Source organism: Hippoglossus hippoglossus, chromosome 21 (assembly GCF_009819705.1).
Source record: "Hippoglossus hippoglossus isolate fHipHip1 chromosome 21, fHipHip1.pri, whole genome shotgun sequence".
NCBI classification, from domain to species: domain Eukaryota; kingdom Metazoa; phylum Chordata; class Actinopteri; order Pleuronectiformes; family Pleuronectidae; genus Hippoglossus; species Hippoglossus hippoglossus.
In genome coordinates, this window is record NC_047171.1 from 16,982,115 (window position 1) to 17,007,668 (window position 25,554).

The 25,554-nt window shown below is 50.3% G+C and overlaps 1 protein-coding gene across 4 annotated transcripts in view; it reads left to right on the forward strand.

The window, feature by feature from the left end:
* The first annotated feature begins 431 nt into the window (after positions 1–431).
* The window catches only part of bcor (BCL6 corepressor), a 33,712-nt gene continuing 8,589 nt past the window's right edge, over positions 432–25,554 (forward strand). Inside the window, exons 1-9 of one of the 4 annotated variants that reach the window (XM_034575147.1) lie at positions 432–1,364; positions 10,756–10,837; positions 11,063–14,236; positions 15,681–15,737; positions 16,243–16,402; positions 17,499–17,813; positions 18,882–19,163; positions 20,604–20,911; positions 22,045–22,332. In XM_034575147.1, coding sequence (XP_034431038.1) covers positions 10,835–10,837; positions 11,063–14,236; positions 15,681–15,737; positions 16,243–16,402; positions 17,499–17,813; positions 18,882–19,163; positions 20,604–20,911; positions 22,045–22,332 — 4,587 coding nt within the window. In that variant the 5' untranslated portion in view covers positions 432–1,364; positions 10,756–10,834. The remainder of the gene's footprint in view (positions 1,365–10,755; positions 10,838–11,062; positions 14,237–15,680; positions 15,738–16,242; positions 16,403–17,498; positions 17,814–18,881; positions 19,164–20,603; positions 20,912–22,044; positions 22,333–25,554) is intronic. The other 3 variants (XM_034575148.1, XM_034575149.1, XM_034575150.1) reach the window with 3 other exon arrangements.

The window sequence follows — 25,554 nt, forward strand, 5'->3', positions numbered from 1 at the left end:
CCATTTCACGTACATGTGCACATTACGGATCAAAAACCCGAAATCAGATCGCATGTATTCATAATGTGCACTTGGCTAAATATGGTGCTGCTTTCGATCTTTGTGTCCTATATATGCTGTCCGTCTAATTTGGCGCCTTCTTACCCAGAATTCAACTTTAAAATCATCCTAATTTGTGCACATTGCCTTTAGTCAAAATCTATTAACATTTTCTTTTTCTTTCATTAAATTTACTCTATCTGACTAAAAGCTTATAAATTGTTCCACTATTAATGTTGTGATTATCATAACTGCATTTTTTTTTTTGCTTCATTCTCTGCCTGGTTTCTGCTGCTGGAGAATCGTCTACTCCTGTTTTGGTGTTTCAGTGGAGCTCGTGTCTGTGTGTGTGTGTGTGTGTGTGTGTGCGTGTGTTTCTCTCCCTCTCTGCATGTGTGTGTCTCAGTGTGTGCGTGCGCGCGCAGCCACCGCCGTGCGCTGGAGGCTTATGGTAATTGCGGTCTCCCGACTGGCCTTCTGGGTAGAGTCTGCGCGAGTGGGAGTGGAGCGAGTCGCTCGGTCTCGGCAGCGTTCATCCATTCCGTGCGGCACTCCCCGTACAGCTCCGTGCGTCCTCGCTGCGAACCGCGGGGGCTCCGACCGGGGTGTTTCTCTCTCTCTCGCTCTCTCTCTCTCACACACACACGCTTCTCGAGGAAGACGCGGGACAGGCGGCGACGCGGAATAACCTCCGGCGAAGCTCACGACACGCGGATTGCGGAGAGGACATGGAGTGACGGCGAGCGGGAGAAAGGGGCTTTCTCCGAGGACGGCGTGCTCCGCTGAAACCCAACATGGCGCTGCTGCGAGGTACGGCCGAGCTGAATTAATTTCTCAGCGAGTCCTCCGACCTCGCCACCTGTATCCTTCAGGGGGCCCGGGCCGCTCAGCGCATTGGCTCCGCTGAAGGACCCTTTTTGTTAACGGATCCCCTTTTGTTGGATTTCTCTTTACGTTCGCGTTTTCTCCGCGCAGGATCTTTTTTTTTCGTTGCTTTATGGAAACCCAAGTGACATTTGCAGCAGCAAAAAGTCCGCTTGAGACCCAGCGTCATGGATGAGAGTTGCCTGTAGACAATAGAACAAGGACTGAGAGCTTTATATTTAGGCTTGTTTTGTTTCGTGACAAGTGGATAACCTGTTAGACACTTTGAGTTGTTTTTCTCTCTTTGGCCGGGATTGTCTGCATCCAGCAGACAGGACCGTAATCGGGCTCGTCTACGTATACGCACGGATCGCTGCCCTCCTAGTTAACTTGGCCAAAACAGGAAAAAGGCGTGAGTTGGCGCGCACGGACGACGGCTGGAACTAGCACCAATTATCCAGGTGAGACAATCGATGACAAATGGAAAATGTTTTTCCTTGCGCATGTGTTTATGGCGATGTGGAACGTGAAATCCCCGTGCATGAGGTCAGAAAACAAACAGTGGTGGTTTTCAAAAACAGTCCGATAACAGCCAAGCTGGTTTTTAAAGTGTGTGGTGTCCTTATGTGGGGGTGTTTTTAAATCAAAAACAGTCTTGTGGGGTTGGATGATCCAAACGCGATAACCCGGCGCTGTGCGCAGAGACGCGGAGAGGATCGGCCACTTCTAAGAATAGCGCATAGGGTGGTCTTTGTGCGTTTCGGCGGGGCAGTGGCATGTGGTTGATAAATAACACGCGCACACAAACACATAATGATCCGACCGTGAGCTTGGCCTCTTTTTATTTTTTTTTTTACGACTGTGCTGTCAACCGGCCCGAGGTGAGAAGGACGTCCCAGAGATTAGCGGACTTGAAAGTGGCGCCGTCCTCCATGGTGAATATTCAGGCGTTTCGCACTCCGTTGTGTGACGAAGTGTCGGAGTGCCTCTGGGGCGACAGTGTGAGTGTGTGTGTGTGTGTGTGTGCGTGCGTGCATGTGCGCGCACACGGAGCTGCTGCGCTAAACAAGGTTACGGAATCCAGCCTCGCCCTGCCAAAGGGAAGCGAGCGGTGCTGCTCCGTTTATACACGGTTCAGTTCAATTGGAGGGCATCCCCGCGGTGTGTGTGCGTGACAGCCGAGTGCGTGTGTGTGTGTGTGTTCGCGGGGGAGGTGCGGGGGCTTTGTTTGGACAGAGTGGACGTTGATCAGTCGACTCATCAGTCCCAGAGGTGGTGTTTGGGAGAAGGTGTTTGTGTGGAGGAGACGGGATTGCGCCGCTCACCTTCTTGTCGAGGTGACGGAAACCACTCTGGCACCGTGCCACCTCTCCCTCGCTCTCTGTCTCTGTCTCTCTCTCTCTCTCTCGCTCCCTCTCCCCTCTCTCTCTCTCTCTCACACACACACTTCATGTCTTGCAGGTGTTCTCTGATGTGACTTTGCGCTACAGTGCTGTTGTCTCCCACTCTCGCCTGCAGTCTCGCTGCGTGACTCGCTTTGCGTTGCAGGGAATGTCCTTTGCGCACGGAGGCACCATGTAGCGCCATTTAGGACCCCCCTCAACCCCAACCCTCCCCTGCAACTCCGATAAGCGCTGCTCTCTTGAAGGAAGACAGTGTCACACGAGGCTCGTTACTAATAGGAAAACACTGTAAAAACGTATGACTGTTTTCTATTATGACTATTTCTTCGCCGCTTTCACAGCTTGACGAGCTTTTTACGCATTTAAAACCACTTTTCCAATTCGCCCTTTGTTTCGACTCAGCCTTTATGAATATTAAAATCTATATGTCTTCACTTGTGCAGTCACCCTCCCCCTGCAGCCATTGAGAGCAGCAGGAACCACTTTTTTTATAAAGTTGCCTATTTAATTGAAATCAGTGCTGCAAGGCGCATTGGCCGCGTTCCAAACTGAATCGTCTTTTCCGAACGGCTCTCTGAGGCTCATCCGCGAGCTGCGTGGCTCTGCCTTTCCCGGGCAGCTTTAAACCGAGACATCGTCGGGACGCGCACTCTTCCATCTCAAGAGAATGGGCCCATGCACGCACGTCGTTGGGAGGTTTCCTTTTCCTCCCCCGTGCCTGCCTGCTGCCTGTCCTGGAGCCACACAGGCACTAATTAGGGAACGCTCTCTTAGGACGATCGATGTGCCTCATATTGGCTGGCTCCAGCTCATTGACGAGCTTAGTGAGGGAAGCAGCTACTAAAGGACCACTTAAATCCCGGCAGCCAATCCGCACAGGATATACAGTACAGAGAATCGCTCATAAGCGTCTGCTCGGCCGCGAGGCTCGGCCAGGTTGGGAGCGCAGACCCTCGTCCTTTCCAGGGAACAGAGCAGGGGGGATTAAGTGGCGGGGGATGGAAGCTACTCAGGGGGTCTTATGGAAGAATAAAAGCTTAATTTCATTTAAATGACACGTCGATCTCAGCTGGTATGGAAGAGTAAAATACACTTATGCATTCAGGCATACATTTGAATATGAAAAATCAAAGAAAACCCCTCGCTTGAAAATGCACGTGATGAATATGGGACAAACCGGCTAAATAATATGCTGATTAGCTGTCGTGCATGGTTGAGTGACTTGTTTCATTTGCATTTGTCGAACTGAGGGACTTTTTGTAGTGTGTCAGTTTCCCGAAGCGCAGTGTTGAGACTCAGACCTCAGGTTTAGTCAGACTTTTATGAGTGGAAGGATCTTTTTTTGTGCCGTGTTTAATTTGATTGGCGTTTTTGGTCGCTGATTTTCTCTATACAAACAAAAGTGAAGGTCATCCACATGCGAGATCATGAGAATCATCTGCTTCTCCACGTCTCCAAATCCGCCCGTTCACATCTTAACCCACACATTTTGAAGCAAAGAGAAACTACTTAAAAACCACAAAATCAGATCTTTATGCAATCGAGCATGTTCCTCAAGTGGTGTTGCTGCCGGCGCGTAAAACAAATACTTCACATTTTGTGTGGGCCGCGTTTATTTATAGTGCAGTCTGCCCCGTCGGACTGTTTTGCGCATCATTTTTCCACCGTGCGCTACGAAGTCAATGTGGGGCTGATCTGTTCTCCAGGTGTCGGAACACAGAGGGGGAGGGCTGCTTACCGTAGATTGACATACTGATCCCTCTCCCCCCTCCTCTTCCTCACCCTTCTTCCAAAAACAGTTTTATTACCCCAGGCTCATTAGGTGTCCAAGTGGGGCTCGAGGGTGGTCCCCCAATCAAAACAAGGTTTTATTTTATCAGTTAAATTTTAATTTATAATGGGAAACGGGTCAACCAACCACGTGTTCCACCTATACATCTCCAAATATAGACAAGTCACATAATTCAAATAGATAGGCCTGTGTCAGCTCAGGTGGGGGGGGGGGGCTGATGTGTGAATGTGTAGGAGAAGCCAGGTTTTACAGCCACAGTTTCGGTGAGAAGTGCACCTGAAGGCGGCAGCGGCCCCCGGGCCTGCTGGGTCATCTGTCCCGCTGAGTGATGTGTGACGGTGGTTGTGTCCGCGTGGTGCCCGGGGGGGGATGTGCGCAGGGACATCCACACCGCATCCATTTTAAGCCCATTAAGCTGCAGCTTGTCCGCTTTTCTAATCTGGAATCGATAAGAACCACGCGCGGGGAACATTACGCAGAGAGCTCGTCAGTGAGTTTGTTCTGGAAACACGCTGGGCGATTTTGTCAAAAGGAAACAGCCGCGTTCAGCTTTTTTTTTTCATCCACTCGGAGACACGAGTTCTGTCTTATTGTCGTGCTTGTTTTTTTTTTTCCCCCCTCTCGCTCTCGCCTGGATATAAAACAACAGTCTCGTCGCTGCCGGCGCTGCGCTGCTGAGGCGAGGTGCGTGTGAACAAAAGCGGAGGCACGGCACAGAGCCGAGCTGGAGAGATCGGTTTTCCAGGCGCTGCGCAGCTCCCGGAGGAGACGTCACGGTTTGATTGAAGCTATGCTCCGTGCTGGCCTCCCGGGACCTCGCGATGAAACGGGAGAACCGCCCGCCCCCCCCCCCCCCCCCCCCCCCCCCCCCCCCCCCCCCCCCCCCCCCCCTTCCCTCCCGCCTCCCTCCCTCCTCCTCCCTCCCCCTGCGCTCCACAAACCTTTTTGTTTTGACGAGGTCTGGAGCGCACGGATCACTTCCCCGCAGAGATGTGTCGGCCCCCGGTGCTGTTTAACAGACACAGAGGCGGTCAGGAGGGCCCAGGAGAACCACATCTCACACATCGCATTATTCTCTACTCCAGCAACCGTCAGACATATTAAAGCTGTCGCTTCTGCAGTTGATTATGCACGAATACTTTACGATAATTCCCCTCCTTCCGAAATAAAGTGTTGGTTAATCCCGTCTCCGAGCGCAACATTTGGATGCGTTCTGCTGGTTGATGCCGTTACTTGCCACCATACGAGTACATGCTCTGTAATTAAAATATAAATCTCGCCATGATTGCATTTACTTTACTAACCCCGCTCTGGCCTATCGGAAGATTGATTTAGCAGCAGAGTAATGATGACACACCTCGCCTCCCTCCTCGGAGCTTCTCCAGGCTCCGTCTCGATCAGGCCTCCTCGTTTGTTTTTAGATGTCGGTGCCTCGGGCATCTGTCTCTCTGACGAAATCCCACAGACGCTTGGCAGCACAGCAGCAGGGCGATGGCGATAGAGTTTATTACAGCGAGCGCCTTCAAAGCTGGAATGCGTTATCTGGTGTCTGGATGGCACATCTCGGAGTTCATGTTGGCTGTACAGCGCTTGACCTCGGGTTGGAGACCATCACACATGAACACTCAAACTGCAATTTAATGAAGAATGGAGTTGTCAGGCAATATTTCAGGTAATTGGTCATTGGCATAATTTGCGTCACCAGGAGTTTAGAGTTTATTCAGCGGGACTGTATGTCCGACTGCTAATTTACTCTCGAGTCTCTAGTTTCTCCAGCCAGCGGCCTATAGTAATAAAAAAAAAAAAAAAAATCTGGATTAATGTTCTAAGGACCCCACGCGAGAATACAGCAGATCCTCCGGTTTATTCAATTACAGCAAGTATACGTTTATTATTGAGGCTTTGAACTTGCAACAGACTGAAGACTGAAAACAAAAAGAAAGCAAATATCTCAGCAGGAAACAGTGGTGCCACACATGTAGACGACGCCAACGAAGATGTCAAGGAAGATTTTCGTCATAACAGCTGAAGCCAGTGTAGATGTGATGGAAACAAAAACAAACAAACATGCATCTCCGGCTATTTTTGTCTTGTTGTAAATTATCTGACCGGAAAATCTCCTGCTGCATTTCTTACATGTGAAAGTAGAAAACCAAATTGTGCAGAGCTCATGTCTGAAAACGGCTCATGTCAGATGTGTGAAGGCTGTGGTTTACCTCACACTGATTCGGCACCTGTTTAAACTCACACCCATTTAACCTAATTCACATCTTTACGCACCACAAATAATGAAGCCTCCTCTTCAAACAGACCATTCAAACCAATATGGGGGGGGTATATGAGGAGATCAGACCTTTAGTGTCACGTGCTTTCATTAGGGAATAGTCGGGACATGAGAGCAACGCCAGCATTTCAAAGAGAAGTCAAGAAACCTCCGGTAAACGCGGGGCGACCCGTGCATGAGTGCCCCCCCCCCAACCACCACCACCACCACCGTCCCCATTACAATCCGGCCCTTTGGTGGCATAAAGGGCCATTTAGTGCTCATTTGGCCCGGGATGAATAGAGCCAGTTCAGCAGCCGCCGCCCGGGCCCTAGTGACAGCACTGAGGGGGGGAGTGGGAGGGGGGGTCTCACAATGCCGCCGTTGTTGACGGCCGTGCTGCCTAGGGGGGGGGGGGGGGAATTGAACCGTGCACCGACTTGCATGCGGCTGTGCAGCGGCCCGGGAGGACGCAGGGGCCCCTTGTTTACAACTCGGTCGCTAATAATGTGACAGCTGAAGAGTCGCCGTTGGCTCCTTCCAGCTCCGCGCGCTGCACCAGCGGCCAACCATTCTTTTTCTCCCCCTCTCCGCCATCTCTCCATCTCTCCCTCCATCCACCCGTCCTCCTGTTCCATCACTTCCGTTGTTTCACAAACCACACTGACAAACAACTGGCGGCGCTCCGAGTCCTCGCGCTCAGGTAATCAGCTGGGCCACTTGGCACGCGTCGGCCTGATAATCAATAACAATTAAAATTGCTCTTGCGCGTTTTCCTCTCGTGCAGTTGTGTGTTGGTGAGCGTGTGGCCCTCGGGCTGTATAATCAGTCACTTTGTACGTTCCTTGTGCGCTTTTGAAGCATTTCTCTCAGATTGGCCGATTTCGTTCACCGACAGTGTGCGCACAAAGCCTCGGCCGCGCACACACCGCCTCGCTGTGGCGTGTGTGTGTGTGTGTGTGTGTGTGTGAATATGAGGGTGTGTGTGCGCGCACCCGCATTTAATCCGTGTTTATCCCCACCCCACCCCCGTCGCTGCGGAGATTATCCTGCGTCACACTGCATTTTTTTTAGAGCTGATCGGAGCTCTGCGCTTCAGAGAGCCTGGCAAAGCCCCAGGGACGTGGAGCGAAAGGGCTCCGTCACTGCCTGTTATCCACACCCCCGTTCCCCCGCTGTGGTAGCGAGCAGACCCGCGAACACGAGCGGACTCGTTTACTGTGGATCTGCATTTCTAGTTGGTCATTTATCAATGTTTTAGGGAGGACGCTGCTTGTGGTGACGCACACATCAACCTAGCGAGCTCCACAGTTTGCCCCCAGTCTGTCCAACACACGCACACATTCACGCTTATTATCGGTGCGCACGGAGCACAGAGGCCTCAGTCCTGCAGGAAATGATGAGCGGTGCCAGTGTTTGTTCCGAGGCGTATACCGCGGGTCACAGTGAGTTCAAGTCGTTGTCGTCAGTAACAGGAAACGAGGGGAAAAAAGGGAGAGAAGCGGGTTTGTTTTTCTTTCTTTCTCTCCCTCCCTCTCTCCCTCTCTCACCCCTTCCCCTCTCGTTATGCATTGCTCTCCTCCTCTCTTTGTTTGCCGCTCCTCCCTCAAAAGCGCACGGCACCGAAATAGGCCCTCACAGAGCCATGTGAGGTTCCGCTAAAAACACCCGGTGGTTTTCTGTTTAATGGTGCGAGTCGGGGCTCCGCTCCAGCGGTCTGGTTTATAAACGCAGCTCCGACCGCTGCTGCCGCCCCCCCTCTCCTTCCCCCCCCCTCTCCTCCCCCTGCCTGCTGCTGCTGCCGACCAGTGTGATGGATTGGGCGGCCGTCGGGAGTTGTTTGTTGCGCAAACTATTCTTAGCAGCGGGGATGGGCGTCAACACGCCGCCTTTTCCTCCTTCACTATCTCTCCCCCTTCTCTCCTTTCCACGTCCTCCTGAATCATAACGTGACACTCGTGCAGAATCATATTCTCACAGCATCGCGTTAAAACTGTCCAACATCCAGGAGAAAGCCTCTTATACATTCAGACTTCATTGAATTCTAAATTGGTATTAAAGCCCTGTCTTTCTTAGACTTAAGGTGGTGATGTAAATGATACATGAACAGCATTTATAAATCCCCTCAAATTAATCCATAGGCCGACTATCTCGCTGAATATAACGAGCGCCATTGCGCACTTTTTATAGCATCTAACAATAACTGTGCCGTGCTGGTGCAAACATTGACCCATGTAGCACTTTTGGCGCAATTATAAAAACTTTCTAGTCTGCACTTCGAGGTGTACACATGCAAACAAAAGCGTCCACATTGTCTTATTCCCGGCGGTGCGCGCTGTGCGCAGTCATGTACTTGATCCTGACCTTGAGGCCCCCGTGCAGCCTCTCATCTTAGCTGGAGCGTTATTAATTTAATGGAAATGAAATGACTACCGGCCACGAGACACCAGACTGTCTTTTAGTTGTGCTGACCTGAACGCGAACACATAATTTCCTCTCTAAGTTGTATTTTATTTCCCTTGTTGGAGAGGAAGTATCAGATCCGTGCCAAATGGAGGGATTCCACTCTGCTGGCGGTGAAGGTTGTTTCGGTTGAGCAGAAATGTCCGTAAAGGCAGCACGACACTGATGAGGCCTATCTGAGTTTGTGTTGGGTGATTATTTTTACGCATAAATATTTAATGCGTCAATGAGCGCTGCAGACGTGTTTGAGGCGGAGAGAGGTGCATGTGTCCCTCCAGGATATACAGGCAGTGATGTGATTTCTCTGTGTAAATTGCAGCAGCACATGTACGTGGCTGCACGCACTCGCACGCACTCGCACGCCACCGTTGCACTTGTAGCCACGCACGCACACCGTTGCAGCTCCGTCAGATGCGGATATTGTCGAAGCAGGGGAGGGCTGTGGGGGAAGGGAGCGCTGGGGCAGGGAGGAGCCATGCCGAGGGGCCCGCAGCAGGCTGATTAATGGGCCCCGGGTCACGGCAATAAAAGTGGCGTGCCAGCGGCGCGGCAGCGAGGCTCAGAGGCGTTTCTGTGCTATGATCGAGGAGCCTAGTCTCTGTGCTGCTGCTGCTGCTGCTGCTCTCAGCACTGACGAGCACGAAGGCTTCACTCTGACTATTTAAAGGCTTCTCTCTCCCTCTGTCTCCCACCTCTTCTCTGCTCTGGCTCCACTAACAGCTGCCTGCCTCACAAACATGTCGACCCTAAGTCATTAAGTCTTATTTTAAATCAAATCTGACCAGTGGGTGTAATAATTACCTCACATAACATCCTCATTGTAATTTCACCTCTTTGAGGATTTTTCTCACAGCTTTTAAATTCAGGCAGGCCACTGGGTTAGTAGGTTAAGATGCCACTTGTCTCACCAAAGCTCAGATGCGTTCATACCATAACTATAATAACAGCTCTATGTTTCAGTCTTTAAAGAAATTCAAATTTATACAAAACATTATTAGGGATCTCACACGCGAAGGGATCTTCTTTTTTTTGTTTTGTTGCTGATTTACTTTTTTTAATACTTATTTTATTTATTTATTACTTTCTCATTATGTATTTGATTTTTTGGAAGAAAACCACCTGAAAGAATTAGAATTTTAGATTTTTTTTTCATTACACGTCCTTTATGATTACATTTTCGTGCTCTTTGTTTTATTATGAGTTTTGCATATTTCTCGTCTTTTCTCTTGCATACTGTACTCCTGCATCTGCTCGTCGGCGTGTTTGTTGATCTGTGGCTTGGTGCTGGCGGGCGGGTAAATGGTCTCCCACTGAAGTGGTCTCTGATGTATAATCTTCCCTCGCTCCTCTGGCGGAGGCAGCTGAGAGAGCAGGTCAAAGAGGGCGCAGAAAAACCGGTGTGTGTGGAACGTGACTGAATAGACGCGGCCCCACAATGCACGTCTAGCCCACGGTGTGGGCAGGATGGGGGTCAGAGGAGGGGGGATTGGAGAATGGGGAGTTGCCGAGGGGTGGTGATGGATGGGAGGGGGGGCAGCCCACACAGTGCTTTCATCTCCACCGACTACTTCAGCGGGGTTGTGTGTATGTGAGCGAGAGGGGAAGGTTGTGATGACCATAAGTAGCGGTGCTATTATCTTGCTTTTTGTATCTTCGTTCTACTCCCACCTGTGTCTTATTTCAGTTACACATATCTCTGCCACATTTGATTGCTCCATAGCCATAATGTCTTTTGACATATTTTTTAGATTTGCATGCACACAAAATTGTTGTTTAATACTTAATTTCTAAACAATTTCTCTGTTGGGAACAATTTTCTTTTTTGGCATCACAACAAAGATTTAGGTTGGCTCTGTGTGTCTGTCGGCATGTGCCTGTTGTATGTGGCAGAGCCAAGACACTGACTGCTAACTGCTTGCTCATCTCCACAGGGCAACATCTGTTCGTGATGTCGATGCTGAGACACAAACCAACCTGGAACTAAGACAAGGGAACCACATCAGACAAAACATGGCAAGTCCCTGTGCTAGTCCTCTGTTTGCGTTTACGCTCAATTTTCATATGAGTCACTGTTATCTGGAAATAAACACTTGAACCATTTCACTATATGCATGCACATAAGTGACTAAGCTGTATCTATAATGTTTTCAGTGTCACAGTTAAAACATTTTTTTGGAGGGATTTGATTTCTGAGGTGACTGTCACATTTAACTTTGTTTTATCCCTGTGTGGCTGCAGGTGGATGCAAGGTTGACGCCTCTGGCGGCAATGGGGCTGGACCGAGGATCTCTAATGCATGACGGCCTTCGTCTACATGGTGGGGTTGTATACCCAGGGATCAGAGCACTACCAGAGAAGAGCAGAGAGACACCCACCCATTCTCTCACTTATAACAGGGATGGCCTCCCAGAGCTCATCTATAAACCTGATGGCTCTATGGACAGTCGTAAGCCCGCTAATGGATACCTGGGCCTCTATAAGGGCACCCATCCAAGTCTCCACAAGCCTGTGATGGTCCCTGGAGCTGAAGGTCTAGGCTTGGAACGTAGGCTGGGGCCTGGAGAAAAAGCATCTGAGCTGTGCTTGGCAAGTGCTGGTGGCAGCTACCTTCGCCTGCCATGGTTCAGCCCCTACCCTGAAGCAAGCATGTATCCCTTCATGGACACATCCAAGTATGCGGCTCTAAATATGTACAAAGCCTCCCTGCTCAGCCAACCTAACCCCTATCTTCCCCAGCACCTGGCCTACCCCTCTCTGTGTGCAGCTCAGGGGGGCAATGTTAACCCTGCTGCAGCAGTGTCTGCTGCTGAGAGGCTCTACTATATGCCGCATTATCCTCCTTCTCCCCTTTCCTCTCCCCTGGTGGCGCCCCCTATGAGGATTCCTGCAGTTACAGTGGCCCCCACATCACTAGTACACTGCCAGGACAAGGGGCACGGAGTTCCACCTCCATTTGCACAGCAACTTCAACAACCTTCCCCTCATCCTCAGCACCATCAGGCTGCTATAGACAGGGACCGGTCCCCGAGCAGGAGCAGTAGACCAAGCAGACCCCCCTCTAGGAAGGGCTCAAGCAACAACAATAACAGCAGTACTTCTAGCACTAGTGGTACCAATGGTGGGAATAGCAATAGTCTGCCTACTGATTCTTCTTCTCATGCATCTTCTCGCCTTCCTCAACCACCCCCCTCCCCTGCTCTCATTGACAGTTCACTAGACATACAAAGGCCAGTTGCTAGGATAGGACAACCACCCACCTCCTCCAGTTCTTCAGTATCTTCCTCATCCTCATCCACGCAGTCCATTCCTCATCTATTCTCTGTGAGCAGCATGGCATCGGAGCAGCCCTCTCCCAGCCCCCACAAATCCAGGCCAAGAGATGGGGCACCCGAGCAGAGAAGTGCTGGGGTTGAGAGGAGACCCAGTAGGTCGCCCTCTAAACCTAATTTTGAGAGGCCAGCTCACCAACCCCAAGCAACCAAAGACTCAGCTGAGAAGCCCTTAGATTTGTCTGGAAGAATACTTGAGTTTGGACTGCCTCCCAATGGATTCCCAGTTAAGATGGACACTATAGCATCAAACGCACGTTATGGACTGCCCCCGAGCCGAGAGCTCCTAAAGGAAAACCTGTCCCTCTCTCCTTCCTCCCATCCTCACCCTGTGGTCAGCAGCACTTCTACAAAGGTCTCAGAGAGGCCAGAGATGATCAGCACTTTACACTCCTCCTGGGTTGTACCTAGCCCATCTCCTTCCCATACACAGCACACACCAGGCCTGCCCCCCTCCCCAAGGCCTAACGCAGACCTGGGCCTTTCAAAAGCCAAAGGCTCCTCACCCTCTGTCATCAAACACAAGGGTCTGGAGAGAGTACACCCTCAGCAACGTAGCTCGTCCTGTCCAAGGACTGGGGAGCCCAACCATAATGTTTCCTCTACTCAACACTCTGGCTCTTCTCTGGTGAATTCCAGGTCTCTTTCTCCCAAACCTAATGGTGAGTGGGTCAAACATAGCCCCAGCCAATCAGAACATCCATCAGTTGGGGGCCACCACAGAGAGGGCACAGAGAAGTCCTCCCTGACCACTAAGAGAGGTGAAACAACTGCAGAGGTGCCATCATACAAAAGGCCCTGTTTAGAAAATGGTCATCCCCCTAGCCATCTTTATCTCCCTCAAAATGACGCTTACCTGAACCACAGTTTGGCTTATGCCAATCGATACCTGCACTACCCCATCCCTGATGGCATGGCACTGCACTCCTTACCAATTACGGGGAAAGGTCCAGTCTACCATCATCCCGTAATGCTTGGCAGCAACAGTCTTTACCCAACCCATCTGACAGCGAAACACCCTTTACCCTACCACAACCTTCCAGGTGGTCCAGGAGGGGAGTACCTCACTTACAACTCACAGGAGATGGCCCATCCCCTGATGCAGACTCACACAGACAACAAGCTGCCAGAAAGGGGAGATTCAAGTTTGAAGCCCCGGGTACAGGAGAAATCCCGGGGGGCTGTTGAAGAATGTGGGGGCCACAGAGATCACAATATTGGAAAAGAGACAGGTGAAGGAAGCCAAATAAAGCATAGTAGGGATTCAGGAGCACAAGGACAGTGTGGTGGCCAAAGCAGAGCTCCCTCTTCAACATCTAAAGAAAATATTGTATGCATTGACCTTGTACACTCCGACACAGATATCGAGTCTACCCCAACAATCCACAAACAGCCTTTTGGCGAGACCAGCACCAAGGTTAACCAAAACGAATGTTGTCATAGTAACCAAAATCTGACAAAGATGGACTATGAGCCAAATCAACAACACCACCTTTCGCATACTTATCAAGTCCACTCTGGACAGAGCCCCACCCTGAAGCCCAGCCACACTGATAGACAGCCAGAACCTCCCTTTGGGAAAACAAAAGTTATTCAGGACACAGACTATCCTGGGATGACATCTAGCACATCCCCAACTACTCCAGGGCAGATTGCCCAAGCTGAGGAGAGCCTAGAGGAAAGGAGTCCCAGCCCAGACCCTGGAGACCAAGACCAGAGCACCTTGCGCTGTGCACGCACATCTGGGGAGCGCAGCTCTGGTAAAGGCAAAGGGGACCGGGACAGCCGAGCTCTCTACATCACTCAGCACTGCACAGATGTGGTGAAGGAGTCAGACCAGGAGGAAGTGTGCGAGAGGGATACTGATAGAGAGGACAGTATTGTTGATCTCGGAGAGTCTCAAGGAGAAGGGGATGAGGAGGACGAAGATGGTAGCCAGACTTCATCTAAAGACTGTCGTAGATCCAGTCTGGCCAAGAGGATCGCAAACTCCACAGGCTACGTTGGCGACCGCTTTAAATGTGTCACCACTGAGCTGTATGCTGACTCCAGCAAGCTGAGCCGTGAACAGAGAGCTCTGCAGGTAAGGCTATTAACACTGGTGGCTGTATTTACAGTACAGGATATATTGGGCTCAAGGGGTGGTGGGCTGCAGAGAGGTCATTACGACCAACGTTTCTTATTTGCAGACATTTCAAACATACTTTTCAGTTCTAACATCCACGCAGGAATAAACCCCCAAAGGGCCACTGTCTTTATTCCCATGCTGCAATATTAAGAACTGCCTGTGGAACAAACCCTGCATGAAATTGGCATTTACAACACAGTATCGACAATATAAATTCTGTCATGCTACTGTCCTGGCCATAGGCTTGACCTTCCCCTTAATTTATCATTGTCTTAGTGAGCTGGTGCAAGGCTAGTTGAGGCTCTCTATCAGGGAGGACAGTTCAAAGGTTAACCAGGGCTGCCATCACTGTATGGTGATTAGTGAGCAGCCATTGTAAAGGTTATTTCTGTGCGTGTTTGTGTGTCCGTACGTGCTTGTCCTTGTGTGACTGCCTTGGGGCTGAAGCATGTGTTAGTGCTGACTGTGCTATAGAGCCATACACTGTAGTTTCGTAGCATGACTGTGGCAGCCTCACAGTTCACACTGCCTTTGGCTATGCTTAACCCCAAGGTTAGGGGCAGTGGAGGCCTTGCAGCGTGCTTAAAAACCAGCAGCTGCCCTCTTTGGGGTTCCTCTTAGGCTTTCTGCATGCCCCCATCCGCTAGTTGCTATCCTCCCCCAACCCTCCTCCCCCGATGGCCTACGCTGCCTTGCCTGGTTGCTGTCCAAGGTCATAATTTTCTCCCTCACCCCACTGGCTAAAAGACCCTCTTTGCTAACACACATCATTCTGCATCTATAAATGCACAATTACAGTAGCGTCCCCAACACCAGGCCGTCACCTGTCATTCATTCCGCACACATTTGTTTTAGGCCGTTATCTTTAGTTCGTTATGCTCAAAGTTCAGCATAGAGACACAAACAAACCCTATGTTATATGATTCACGGGCTCGGAGCCAGATATGTTAATAGGTTGCACATGTCTGTCTATGTTGTGAACGCATCTTAGGAAACTGGTTTTGTCTGTGTCATGCTTGTCAATGCACAGCTGCAACACGAAGCTATCAAATGCTCTATTTCTGAACATGTACAAAAATCTGATGTGGAAGTCTGGGAAAAAATGTATAAGTGAGGCGACTAAAACTAAATGAGCTTCATCAATCGTGCCCAAAATGAACGTATTGTTTGGATTTTCTCTTTCAAATTTGTCATTGGTGAATTTCAGAAAGTATTTGATAATTTTGATGCAGTGTAAATTGACCTGTTGAGTCACTTTCATTTGATTGTGTTATTTTGTGGGATTGTGGCTGCCTATTGTGTGTTAAAGAAACATGTGGAGAAACATAACAAAAATTCATAAAAGAAAAAGATGAAATGATGGACAGATATATTGAGCCCCCCCATTCTAATTGCTTAGATGGAAGTCATATCACGAGAGGGGAGTAATATAAGTCAACCTGCAGCTAACTGGGAGGTCAGTTCTTTACATTTCTTATCACATCTGCCTCTGATGGGCTCTGTCTACTTTGTACTCTGTATCGCTGCACACTTCTTTTCCCACCCCCCCCCACTCCCTTCTTTCCTCTTCTTCATCTCCTCTCTCTGCCTCAGGGCTTAGATGTATATGTTTCCTAGCCATGTTTATGTTTCAGGAAGGGAGATGCCAGGACTTAAGCCCCAGAGCGCATGGACTCACAGTGGCTGCAGTAGTCTAACCTGTGTCTTGATGCCATGCTTGTGATTTATCTGTCTTACCTTTTTTGTCCTTTGTGTGTGTATGTGTGTGTATGTGTGCGTGGGTTTAATTTCTTTGGCATTTTCTTTTGATTTTCGAGACAATGTGATTTCTGATGCAATATTTTGCTTCTGTAGCTGTTGAGGCCAGATTGAGGCTTAGAGAGGTGTGTGTGCGGCGTGGGCAGACGATGAGTGGTTTTCATGGGTTTTCTCTGCATTTGTGTGTGTGTGTGTGCGCGCAGCGGGCTATGATGCGGTTCTCGGAGCTGGAGCTGAAGGAGAAGGAGGGCGGCGGTGTGTGTGTGTCTGCCTCAGCAGCAGGACGGGAGCTGGCAGACGGCCAGCGCAGAGAGCGAGCACTGGAATACTGCCAACACACCACCAGGCAGGGAGAGAGGGAGGGTGAGTAACCCAGCACCACACACACACACACCCACACACACACACACACACACACACACACACACACACACACACACACACTCAATCACTCGTGATGCACGCACGTACACACACATGCAGCCACTCTGCAAATGAACACTCAGAAACGGACACACACAAACAATAGGTGCGTGTACACACACGCATGCACTTGCAGCAAATGCTGAGGCAAGACCGGGTCACTCTAAAAAAAGACACACGTCCACATACACAAAATCGACACACACACGCAGACACTCTTACACAAGCCAGGCAGCGCAAGCGAGAGAGACAGAGGGGACGTTTTATTTTTCAAGAAGCCTTTTGTGCTCATCTGTGCGCAGAGACGATCGAGAGGGGAGAGCAGGAGCAGAAGGAGGGGTAGAGATTGCGTGAGAGAGGGAGAGTGAGAGCGAGGGGAGAGTTGGTGGGTGAAAGCGGATGGGAGCGCGCAACGGAAAGAGGGAGAGGGAGGAAGGCGAGGCGGGTGGGGGGGTTAGTTACGTTGGCTGAGAGCCCAGCTGTGTGTTGGAGCGAGGCCGCGGCTGACGTGTGAGCCTAATTATGGCATGGAGAGAGAGAAAGAGACAGGGAGCTGAGGAGAGAGGGAGGGGGAGGAGGATGTGAGGGGGGGGGGTAGAGTCACGCTCTGTGTGAGAAGGGCGTGGTGCGGTCATGCCTTGGGGGAGGACAGGGAAGGAGCGGGGGGGGGATTGCTGTGCGCAGCTAGTGCGCAGGATGTTTTTCTTGCCTCTCCGCGCTGGAAGTGCGAGCGGCTGCGCTGAACTGTCAGGCTGCTGGCTCCGCTCACATCAGATTAAAAAGTCTTTACCCCATCAAAGTTTTACTGCCTGTCTTTAAAGCAGAATAAAAGCTGGCTGGTGTTTAACTGGCATTCTCCCTCTGTCGATCCCCCCCACCCCTGTCTCTCACTCCCCACTTATTTTTTCTTTCTGTCTGCATTCTCTCTCTCTCCCCCCCGGTGCGTCTGTCTCCATTTCATCTTCTGTCGCTTCCTTCGCCTCTGCCCACCCACCTATCCCCCTCTTTTCCACCCGTCTGACTCTGCTCTCCTCAGGTGTCCCGCCGGCCTACACTAATAACAGAGTTCCAGTCCTGCAGAGGTGTGGGGGCCAGAGGGAGCCTTTGTCCCTGGGGCAGGGGGCAGGCGGGCTAAAGGACGGAACCAAGAAGTTTGTGAGAGAGCATGAAGGAGGTCACTGCTTGCCCCCCACTTTGACACCAGTGAAAGGCTACACGGAGGAGAAAGCCAGCCCTGGTTTTGGACCCACCAGGAAACGTCCACTCTTCATCAAAACTGAACAGGACGACACGGAAAGGGATGAAGGAGAGAGGCTGTTCCACCCAGAGAAAAGACCCAGAATCTGTACGGGTGAGAATTTATTGAATGTGCTTCATCATCCGAATGCCACATTTACCCCCCTCCTCACTTCACCTGCTTTCCATGCACTCTAATTCTGCCCACTTCTTATCCCTTCATCATCTCCTGTGATGCTGAGCGCCATCTCACCCCTTGTTCCTTCTTTCTATTCCTTTTGATGAGTACTCCTTCCCAATTAATTCCACCTTAAACCCGCTCCGTCACAACCCTTGCACCCCCCCTCTTTCCCCTCTCTCCGTCCCATCTTTCGCTCTGTGTGGCAGCCAGCGCAGAGAAGTGTTTAATCCTGCCTTTGAGCAGTGTGCGAGACAGAAGCGAGGAAGAGGGACAGCCATTCTCTCTCTCTCTCCTTTCAGCTCTGCTGTTCCTCCGCTGTGCTTACCCACCCTCTTCAAAGCTGCTCTTTTCTTCTCTTTTCATCTCCTTTTTCTTTTTTCCCTCATCTGTTTGGGTTTCCTTTTTTTTTCCTTTTTTCTGGCATGCAGTATTGCGCTTGCTCTCCCTGGCACTGGCAGACGAGTCAAATACCCGTCCCCCGTGAATTTCAGGGGGGAGAACTCTCCCTCTGCCTCTCCGGTCTTTATTGCTTTGTTTCTCTGCCCGATTTTTGACTTCTCTCCCCTTTTACTCCTGAATTTGTCTGCTTCACATCCCGCTCGCTGCTTCTCGCGCGCGCGCGCGCGCGTGTGTGTGTGTGTGTGTGTGTTAAATGTAAGGCTTAGAGGGGGTTTTACAAGCCATAATGTGGTGATTAATGGCCTTTGTTCTTTGTGCTCAGTCGGCTGCACTTTGCCATATGTACATACACTAGTCCTGTGTTGCAGAAGATGACAGAAGTATTTTTGAAACGGTGGAAACCTTTTTACGATGCATCACATGCATTCTTTAGTTAATCCAGCTGGTTTTAATTAAATTTATCATATAATGGTATATATTTTTTTTCTTCTCATGTTTTAACAGAAAACCTCCAAAGCGTTGCATTTCAAGATTTTCACAGGGCAAAACTTCTTTAGGCAATGTAATGGCAAACAACACCAACTCTGTTTATGTGGTTTGCAGATGAGCGTGAGCAGGCCAGTCCCAATGAGGAGGAGGAGGACGACGACGAGGTGCGGAAGCTCAAGGTCTGCATTGAGTTGAAGGGACTGCGGCTCAGCAAGCCAGCCACAGGCGCAGCTTCACCTGAAATCAAACAGGAAAGGCCGTGGCCCCAGCCCCGATTAGTAGCCCAGGCGCAGAGCCCGCGGGAGCGCAAGATCAGGGCCGGCGAGCCGGAGGAGAGAGCTGCGGCGCAGAGAGCTGAGATCAACAGGAAATGGGGATGCGAGAAGCTACTTAATGGTAAGAATGAGCCGACAGCCGTGCAAACCACTTTTGTATCTCTCGAGTTCAGCCGGGGTAACGGAAATCTATCTTTGGCTCACGTTTCACTTTCTTGTTGAGCGTTGCGTCTTTAGGGGATTTCCTGGGAGCCTTTGGGGAGGAGGGGGGGCAATAGGAAATGAGGTAGGGGATACTTCCTCCTGCCAGGGAAAAGGCTGGGAAATCAGAAGCGGGACCAGAGTAGCGTCATCCCCACCGACCCCCACTCCTCATTGTGGTTTTGGCCTTTTTGTTTAGCCGGCCCACTGTGGGCTCTGTGAGCACGATGAAAGAGCGAGGGAAGTGGCTGGTGGAGATATGCGTGGGCAGGTGTAGTGTGACTAATGTGTGATCAATGATTTTATTTTTTTTTCTCTCTTCAAGACCAGTCACAGGGAAATGGAGGACGGGTAATATGTGTGTGTGCGCTGAGGGGGGGGCGACTTATTAAAACAGGGCTTTTCCTTATTCATGTGCCCAAACTAAGGCAGAGGGAGGCACAGACGAGACAAGGAGGAGAGAATAAAGGAGCAGGAGAGAGATTAAAGGAAGTGAATAAAGCAGGGGAGATTTTAGTTTTATGTTTCCTGCAGAAACCACAGGCCTTGCAGGCCTTGATTGGCTGTAGTTTTTTTGCCTTTTTAGATAACATCACCCTGGCAACAGCCATGTTGTTAGAATGAATGTGGTTATTTCATTGTGCGTCTGTCAGGGCTGCGGTCTTTCTCTTTTCCTTCATTTTTGTCAGGATCCCACTAATCAGATGGCAAAGCACATTCATCGTTGTGAAGCATCGTGTTTTCTTTATGGCCTTTTCTGCAACAGAAGATACATTGAAAAGTGTTTGTTGTATATAAGCGTCAGCAGGATATATAACTTCACTTTCTTCTTCTTTCGTTTCCAGCCTATGTCTGATTTAATGGACGGTTTATTCTGGAGTTGCATCGTAACACAAATCAGGCCTAGGCCACATTCCTGTGTCATTATAAATGCAACGATCCTAAAGAGAAAATGTATTTCCATTAAGCTATTAAATAGCATTTTGACTTTGTGGTATCAAGGGCACGTTTTTATTTTTCATATGAATATGTACCGTGAGGCTGAAACCCGACAGTGCCACATTTGTTTAAGGAGATTACCCATAGCAGTGTCCTTGCTGCAATGAATGAGCACACACGAGTCTCTACAGGGGTGTGTATGTGAGCCTGTGTTGTGCATGTGCAAGTGTGTGCGTTTTATTTTTTTTCTCCGGAGCGAGCAGGCCTGCTGCGCTCCCAGACAGCTCTGTGTGCTCATTAATAAACCAACAGAGGGTGAGAGATGGCCTTGTAATACCTTCCCATCCTCCCCTTCCACTGAGCTCGCACACTATCAGCTGCTCACTCTGCCTCTCCTCTTGTTCCTCTCCTCCTTCTCCAGGAGTCTCTGCTCCTCCCCTTCCCCCCAGCCAGCTGAAGGACAGAGCGTACCCGCCGGACCCCTTCTCAGGTGACCGTGGCCTCAAGGAGCCCAGGAGGGGCCCCCCTTCCCCGGCCCCAGAGCTGTCCGTGGGAGGCACCCCTCCCCTCAAGCCTCGTCGCCATAGTGACACGGACAAACCCAAGGGCAAGCGGCCCTGCAAAACCAAACACACCAGCCAGAGGGAGCGGGAGAAAAGGAAAGACGCCACTCCCATCAGCCCGGGCCAGCAGTGTGTCGCCGATCTGGGAGCAGCTGAAGAGGACAAGGTGAGTGCTGATAGGTCGTCTGGCCATGATACGGGCGTCTTGATGTTTGCAGCCGTGTGTTTCAGTATGCCTGTCGGCGCCTCTGATTATGCAGCTGAGAGAGAGAGGGAGGGAGGGAGAGAGGAAGGAAGTATGTTTACAATGTTTAGAGGGCTGCTGGAGCTTTGACCTCCTCCCACCCTTAGCGACTCCCTGCGGAGCGCCTGCATGCATGTGTGTTTGTCTGTGGCCTTAATTGTCGAACGTGTGTCATCGCTGCTGTTTTGTATGTAGGTGCGTGCCAGGTCTGTGAGTGTCTGCGAGTTTGTGAGCATTCCTGACATAACAACAAACCCTGGTGCAATTATACATAACACTTAGTGCTGATCACACACACACACACACACACACACACACACACACACACACACACACACACACACACAGTGAGGAATGTGGCAGCCACGGTCGAGCGTATGAAGCTCATGAGTTCAAAAGAGGGGGAAAAAATGAGCATGGGGAAAAATTTAAGAAAAAAAAAAAGAAGGCTAGTTGTTTTCCGCCTGCGCTGCTCTCCTGCCCTGCTCCTCCTCAGCCTGACAGCTGCTTCAACATGGAATTCCACTGAGAGGGCACACACACACACACACACACACACACACACACACACACACACACACACACACACACACACACACACACACACACACACTGAGGCAGGCAACTCCCTCTCTGCGCTCCGAGGACTCTGTTGGTTTAGCGGTTAAAGAAAAGTGGCGTGCCAGCCTGCGGTGTTTGGAGCGTGAAGAGATGGTGTGAAAGCTGCGTGTGTGTGTTGCAATGTGCGTCTTCTATACACAATAATCATACGTAAACACTGGAAATTCATCTATACAGTATTTCAAGATATATTTAATAGTAATCAAAACAGATGGTGTCAAAAAGTAATGTGGGGATAAGAGGGGGAAAAAACATTTATGATGAAATATATTGATTATTTTTGGATGGGTTTTGTCATATTTAAACTTAAGCCAGTCCTGTATTTTCCACCCCATTATTTTCTTTGGTCAAAAGTGTGTGTGTCCTGTCTGCTATGTGGCACAGACTGTAACACTCCCCCCCACCTCTCTCTTTCTCTCTGTCTCTCTCCTTAGCTGAGTGAGCAGCGCTGCGCTCCGAGGAAGAGAGCCGCCTCCCCTAATCATTATCCCTGCTCTCCAGTCAAGCCCTGCTCCCCCGCTGCGCTCTGCCCGCCCTCCCTGCAGCCCCAGGTGAACGGCAGAGCGGCCAGTGTCCCACCAGAGGCGGCACAGGGGTTGCACCGGACGCCCCCTGCCGAGCCCCCCGCAGTGCGTCCAATCCCGCCAGAGGCTCGTCGGCTGATTGTGAACAAAAACGCCGGGGAGACTCTGCTCCAGAGAGCGGCTCGGCTCGGCTACGAGGTAATAGGCTTCACCGAGAGTCATCCTCCCTCCTTTATTGTTTTCTTTTTCTCACATTTTACACTCTTAACACTTTGTCTCTTCCAAATCTTCGCTCTTTCTTTTCTCAAATTGAGCTCATTTTCTCCGCGACTTTGTTCCTCTCTCTGACTCTGGCAGACGTAGCTTGACTTTTTCTCTCTATCGGATTCCTCTCTTGCATCTGTCCCTATTCTTCCTCTTTCTTTGCTTTTTGTGGCATTTCCTTCCATTTCACCCTTACTCACGCTTTCCTCTCACCATACTCCATCTTTTTTGCTCCTCTTGCTCGCTAGGCTCTCTTTCTCTCTCAGGTTTCCGCTCCCTCCCTCCCCCCTCTTTCCTCTCAGCACTCTCTTTCTCTTCCTCTCTTTGTGACTCAGATTGTCGTTGGCACCCCTCCTCCTCCCCACGAGCACACTCGCACACACACAGACGCACACACACTCTCCTCCTCACCTCCCCTCCTCTTGCCTCCGCTTCACTCTCACATCTCATTAATTTTCCGTGAGGCGAAGTGTGACACACACACTCACACATGCAGGCGCACACACGTGCACATGCGTGCGCAGACAGCATGAGGGATCGGTGGGATCATTATACGCAGACTGATGCTCGCTGCCTCTCTCTAGCATCGGGAGTTTTTTTCATTCTGTCTTTGTGTGTAGCTGCCGCTCATTCGCTCTAAAACCAGATCCTCTCATTCTCAAGGGAAAAAAACGAGACTTGTGTATATTTTACGGAAACGCTAAACTCCCATTGCTCTGAAAGCTTTTCATTAAATTTGGATGGCCCACTGTCTCGTTCTCCCTCATCCCTTGTTTCTGTTCGTGAGCCTAAACGTTTCTCCTCCCTTGTTGACAGATTTTACAAATTGATTTATCGATCAAAGTGTTTTTTATGTCACTTGAGCTGCAGATTGTGCGGTGTGACCACTCTGTCTCTCACTCACCTTTTGACACTGTGTGCACGTGATAATTTTTATCACCAGCAGAGGTATCGTCACAGAACTGTAAATAGGTGTGGGTATCTTTTGTTGCTCATTAACCGGTAGCTTTATAGTTGTGTGTGTTTGTTGTACATATTTATGATGATGAGGTGTGTGTGTGTGTGTCCGTGATAATGTGTGGGAGTCAGAGTAGGAGAGAGCAAGAGTGTGAATGAGAGGTAAGCACTGGGAGTATAATCGCATTCTAATGGCCCTCTAATGTGCCGTGGTGACTGTGGTTAGCAGTGGCGGCGGCTGTTTTTCCCCCTCGCGCACACACACACACACACACACACACACACACACACACACACACACACAGAGTGCAGCGCAGCAGCAGGGTTCAGTCAGCCGTGCTGGAGAGAAGCTGGCTCGTCTCTCTGATTTATGCGTCTCTCTCGAACGTTTTTTTCCCTCCCTCTCCTTTTTTTTCATTCCCCCTTCGCATTTTTCCCTTCCTGCGCTCCGCGTGTGGAGAGGGAGGAGGGAGGAGAAAACCTGAGACTACACAAACAAGGCGCTGACCGCTGCGCAAACAACACCCCCGCCTACCCCTCCCTCCATCCCTCTCCCTCCCTTTCTTTCGCTCTCTCTCTCTCTCTCTCTCTCTCTCTCTCTCTCTCTCTCTCTCTCTCTCTCTCTCTCTCTCTCTCTCTCTCTCTCTCTCTCTCTCAGGAAGCTCGTCTCTCGCTGCCTGTGTGTGATAAGCCTGGGGCAGACCCGTGGGGCTCCCACACACGCGCTCGCTCGCACACACACACACAAGGACGTGCGCATAGACACACACCAATTTATGCATACCGCCTCACACACACACACACTCGCATACGAGCCTGTAGATGCATAGAGCGCTTGTCTCACACTGGTGTTTTAGCGCCGCAAGCTCTAGGCTTATCACACGAAGGCAGAGAGATATGAGGGCCTGAGAGACAGAGCCACGCACACACACACACACCGAACTCGCTTGCTGATTACAAGCATGCACACACACATACACCCGTTATGAGCCAATAAGCACACGCACAGACATCCTGACGTGTTCTTCTCCATATGCTGCACAGAGCGACGACTCGCCACTGTCGCACACCCACACAGACCTGCACATGTAAATTCAGAGTCACCTCACACGCGCACACACACACACACACGCCCTACATGCTGACTGCAATTACTCAGACGCACAGTGAAACACCAGTTGGTTCCCTGTGAGCACATACACAGGCTTTCTTTTCGTGTACAGACCTGCACATGCAGGAGGCAGAATCACCTCACGCACACATGCATGCAATTTAACTTGCGCACTACTCTTCCGTTCCCGATGCCAGGCCGACACTGTGCATATTTCATGTTCGTTTAGTTTTGCGATCCGTGCCTCTGCACATGAAAGCCCACTCTCTCTCTTCCTCCCTCCCTCGCTCCCCTTTTATTCTCTCGCTCTCCCTCGTCTGCCTCACTCTCCGAGCATTTGAAATGGTAATGAGCAGAGATTCTGCGGATGTCTTCATCCCTCTCCCTCTCGTGCCGGGGCTCGGGGCCCCTCAGCTCTGCCCATTGAAAGCTCCGATAAAGGTGCAATCTGTCATTTATTCTCCTCCCACGAATCCCTTTTGATTTTACTTCTCTCATCCCTGTGTGATCCAAACAAAGAGAGGAACTGGAATGCATTTTAAGAGCCCGGCTGGGCAAGCATCCATGATATAAAACTTTGGCCTTAAATTGCAGCGATCAGTGGATTTGCTCGTTGAGGTAAAGTAAATCCAGCCTGACCTTTTTAAAATTCAACTTCGGAACTCTGACTTGCAAATTTGCACCTTTGACCAAGAGCAACGAGTGTTGACAGTGCCAACCTTTGAGGGAACCACAGACCCGCAGAGTCCCGAGAAGAGGAAGCTATCATATTGGCATCAACCCATCACATTTCATACACACTGTGCTCTGCTGAGTCAAAGTTTAACAGCTCCACAATAGAAATGCGACTGTTTATAAAGATGGATGACGTGTCTCCACTTCCTCCCACTGCACAAAAATTAAGCTGAAATATCCCCAATACAGGCAGCGCCATCGGGGGATGGAGCAGCGGTATCATGGTCCCATCAATACAGTGGCATGACCATTCACGAGTCAGTCAATCGAAACGTTTTTTAATGCATCAAACAACGAATTAAAACCAAACTTTCCTGAAAAACCCACACTTGAACAAACATCAGTGTGTTAAG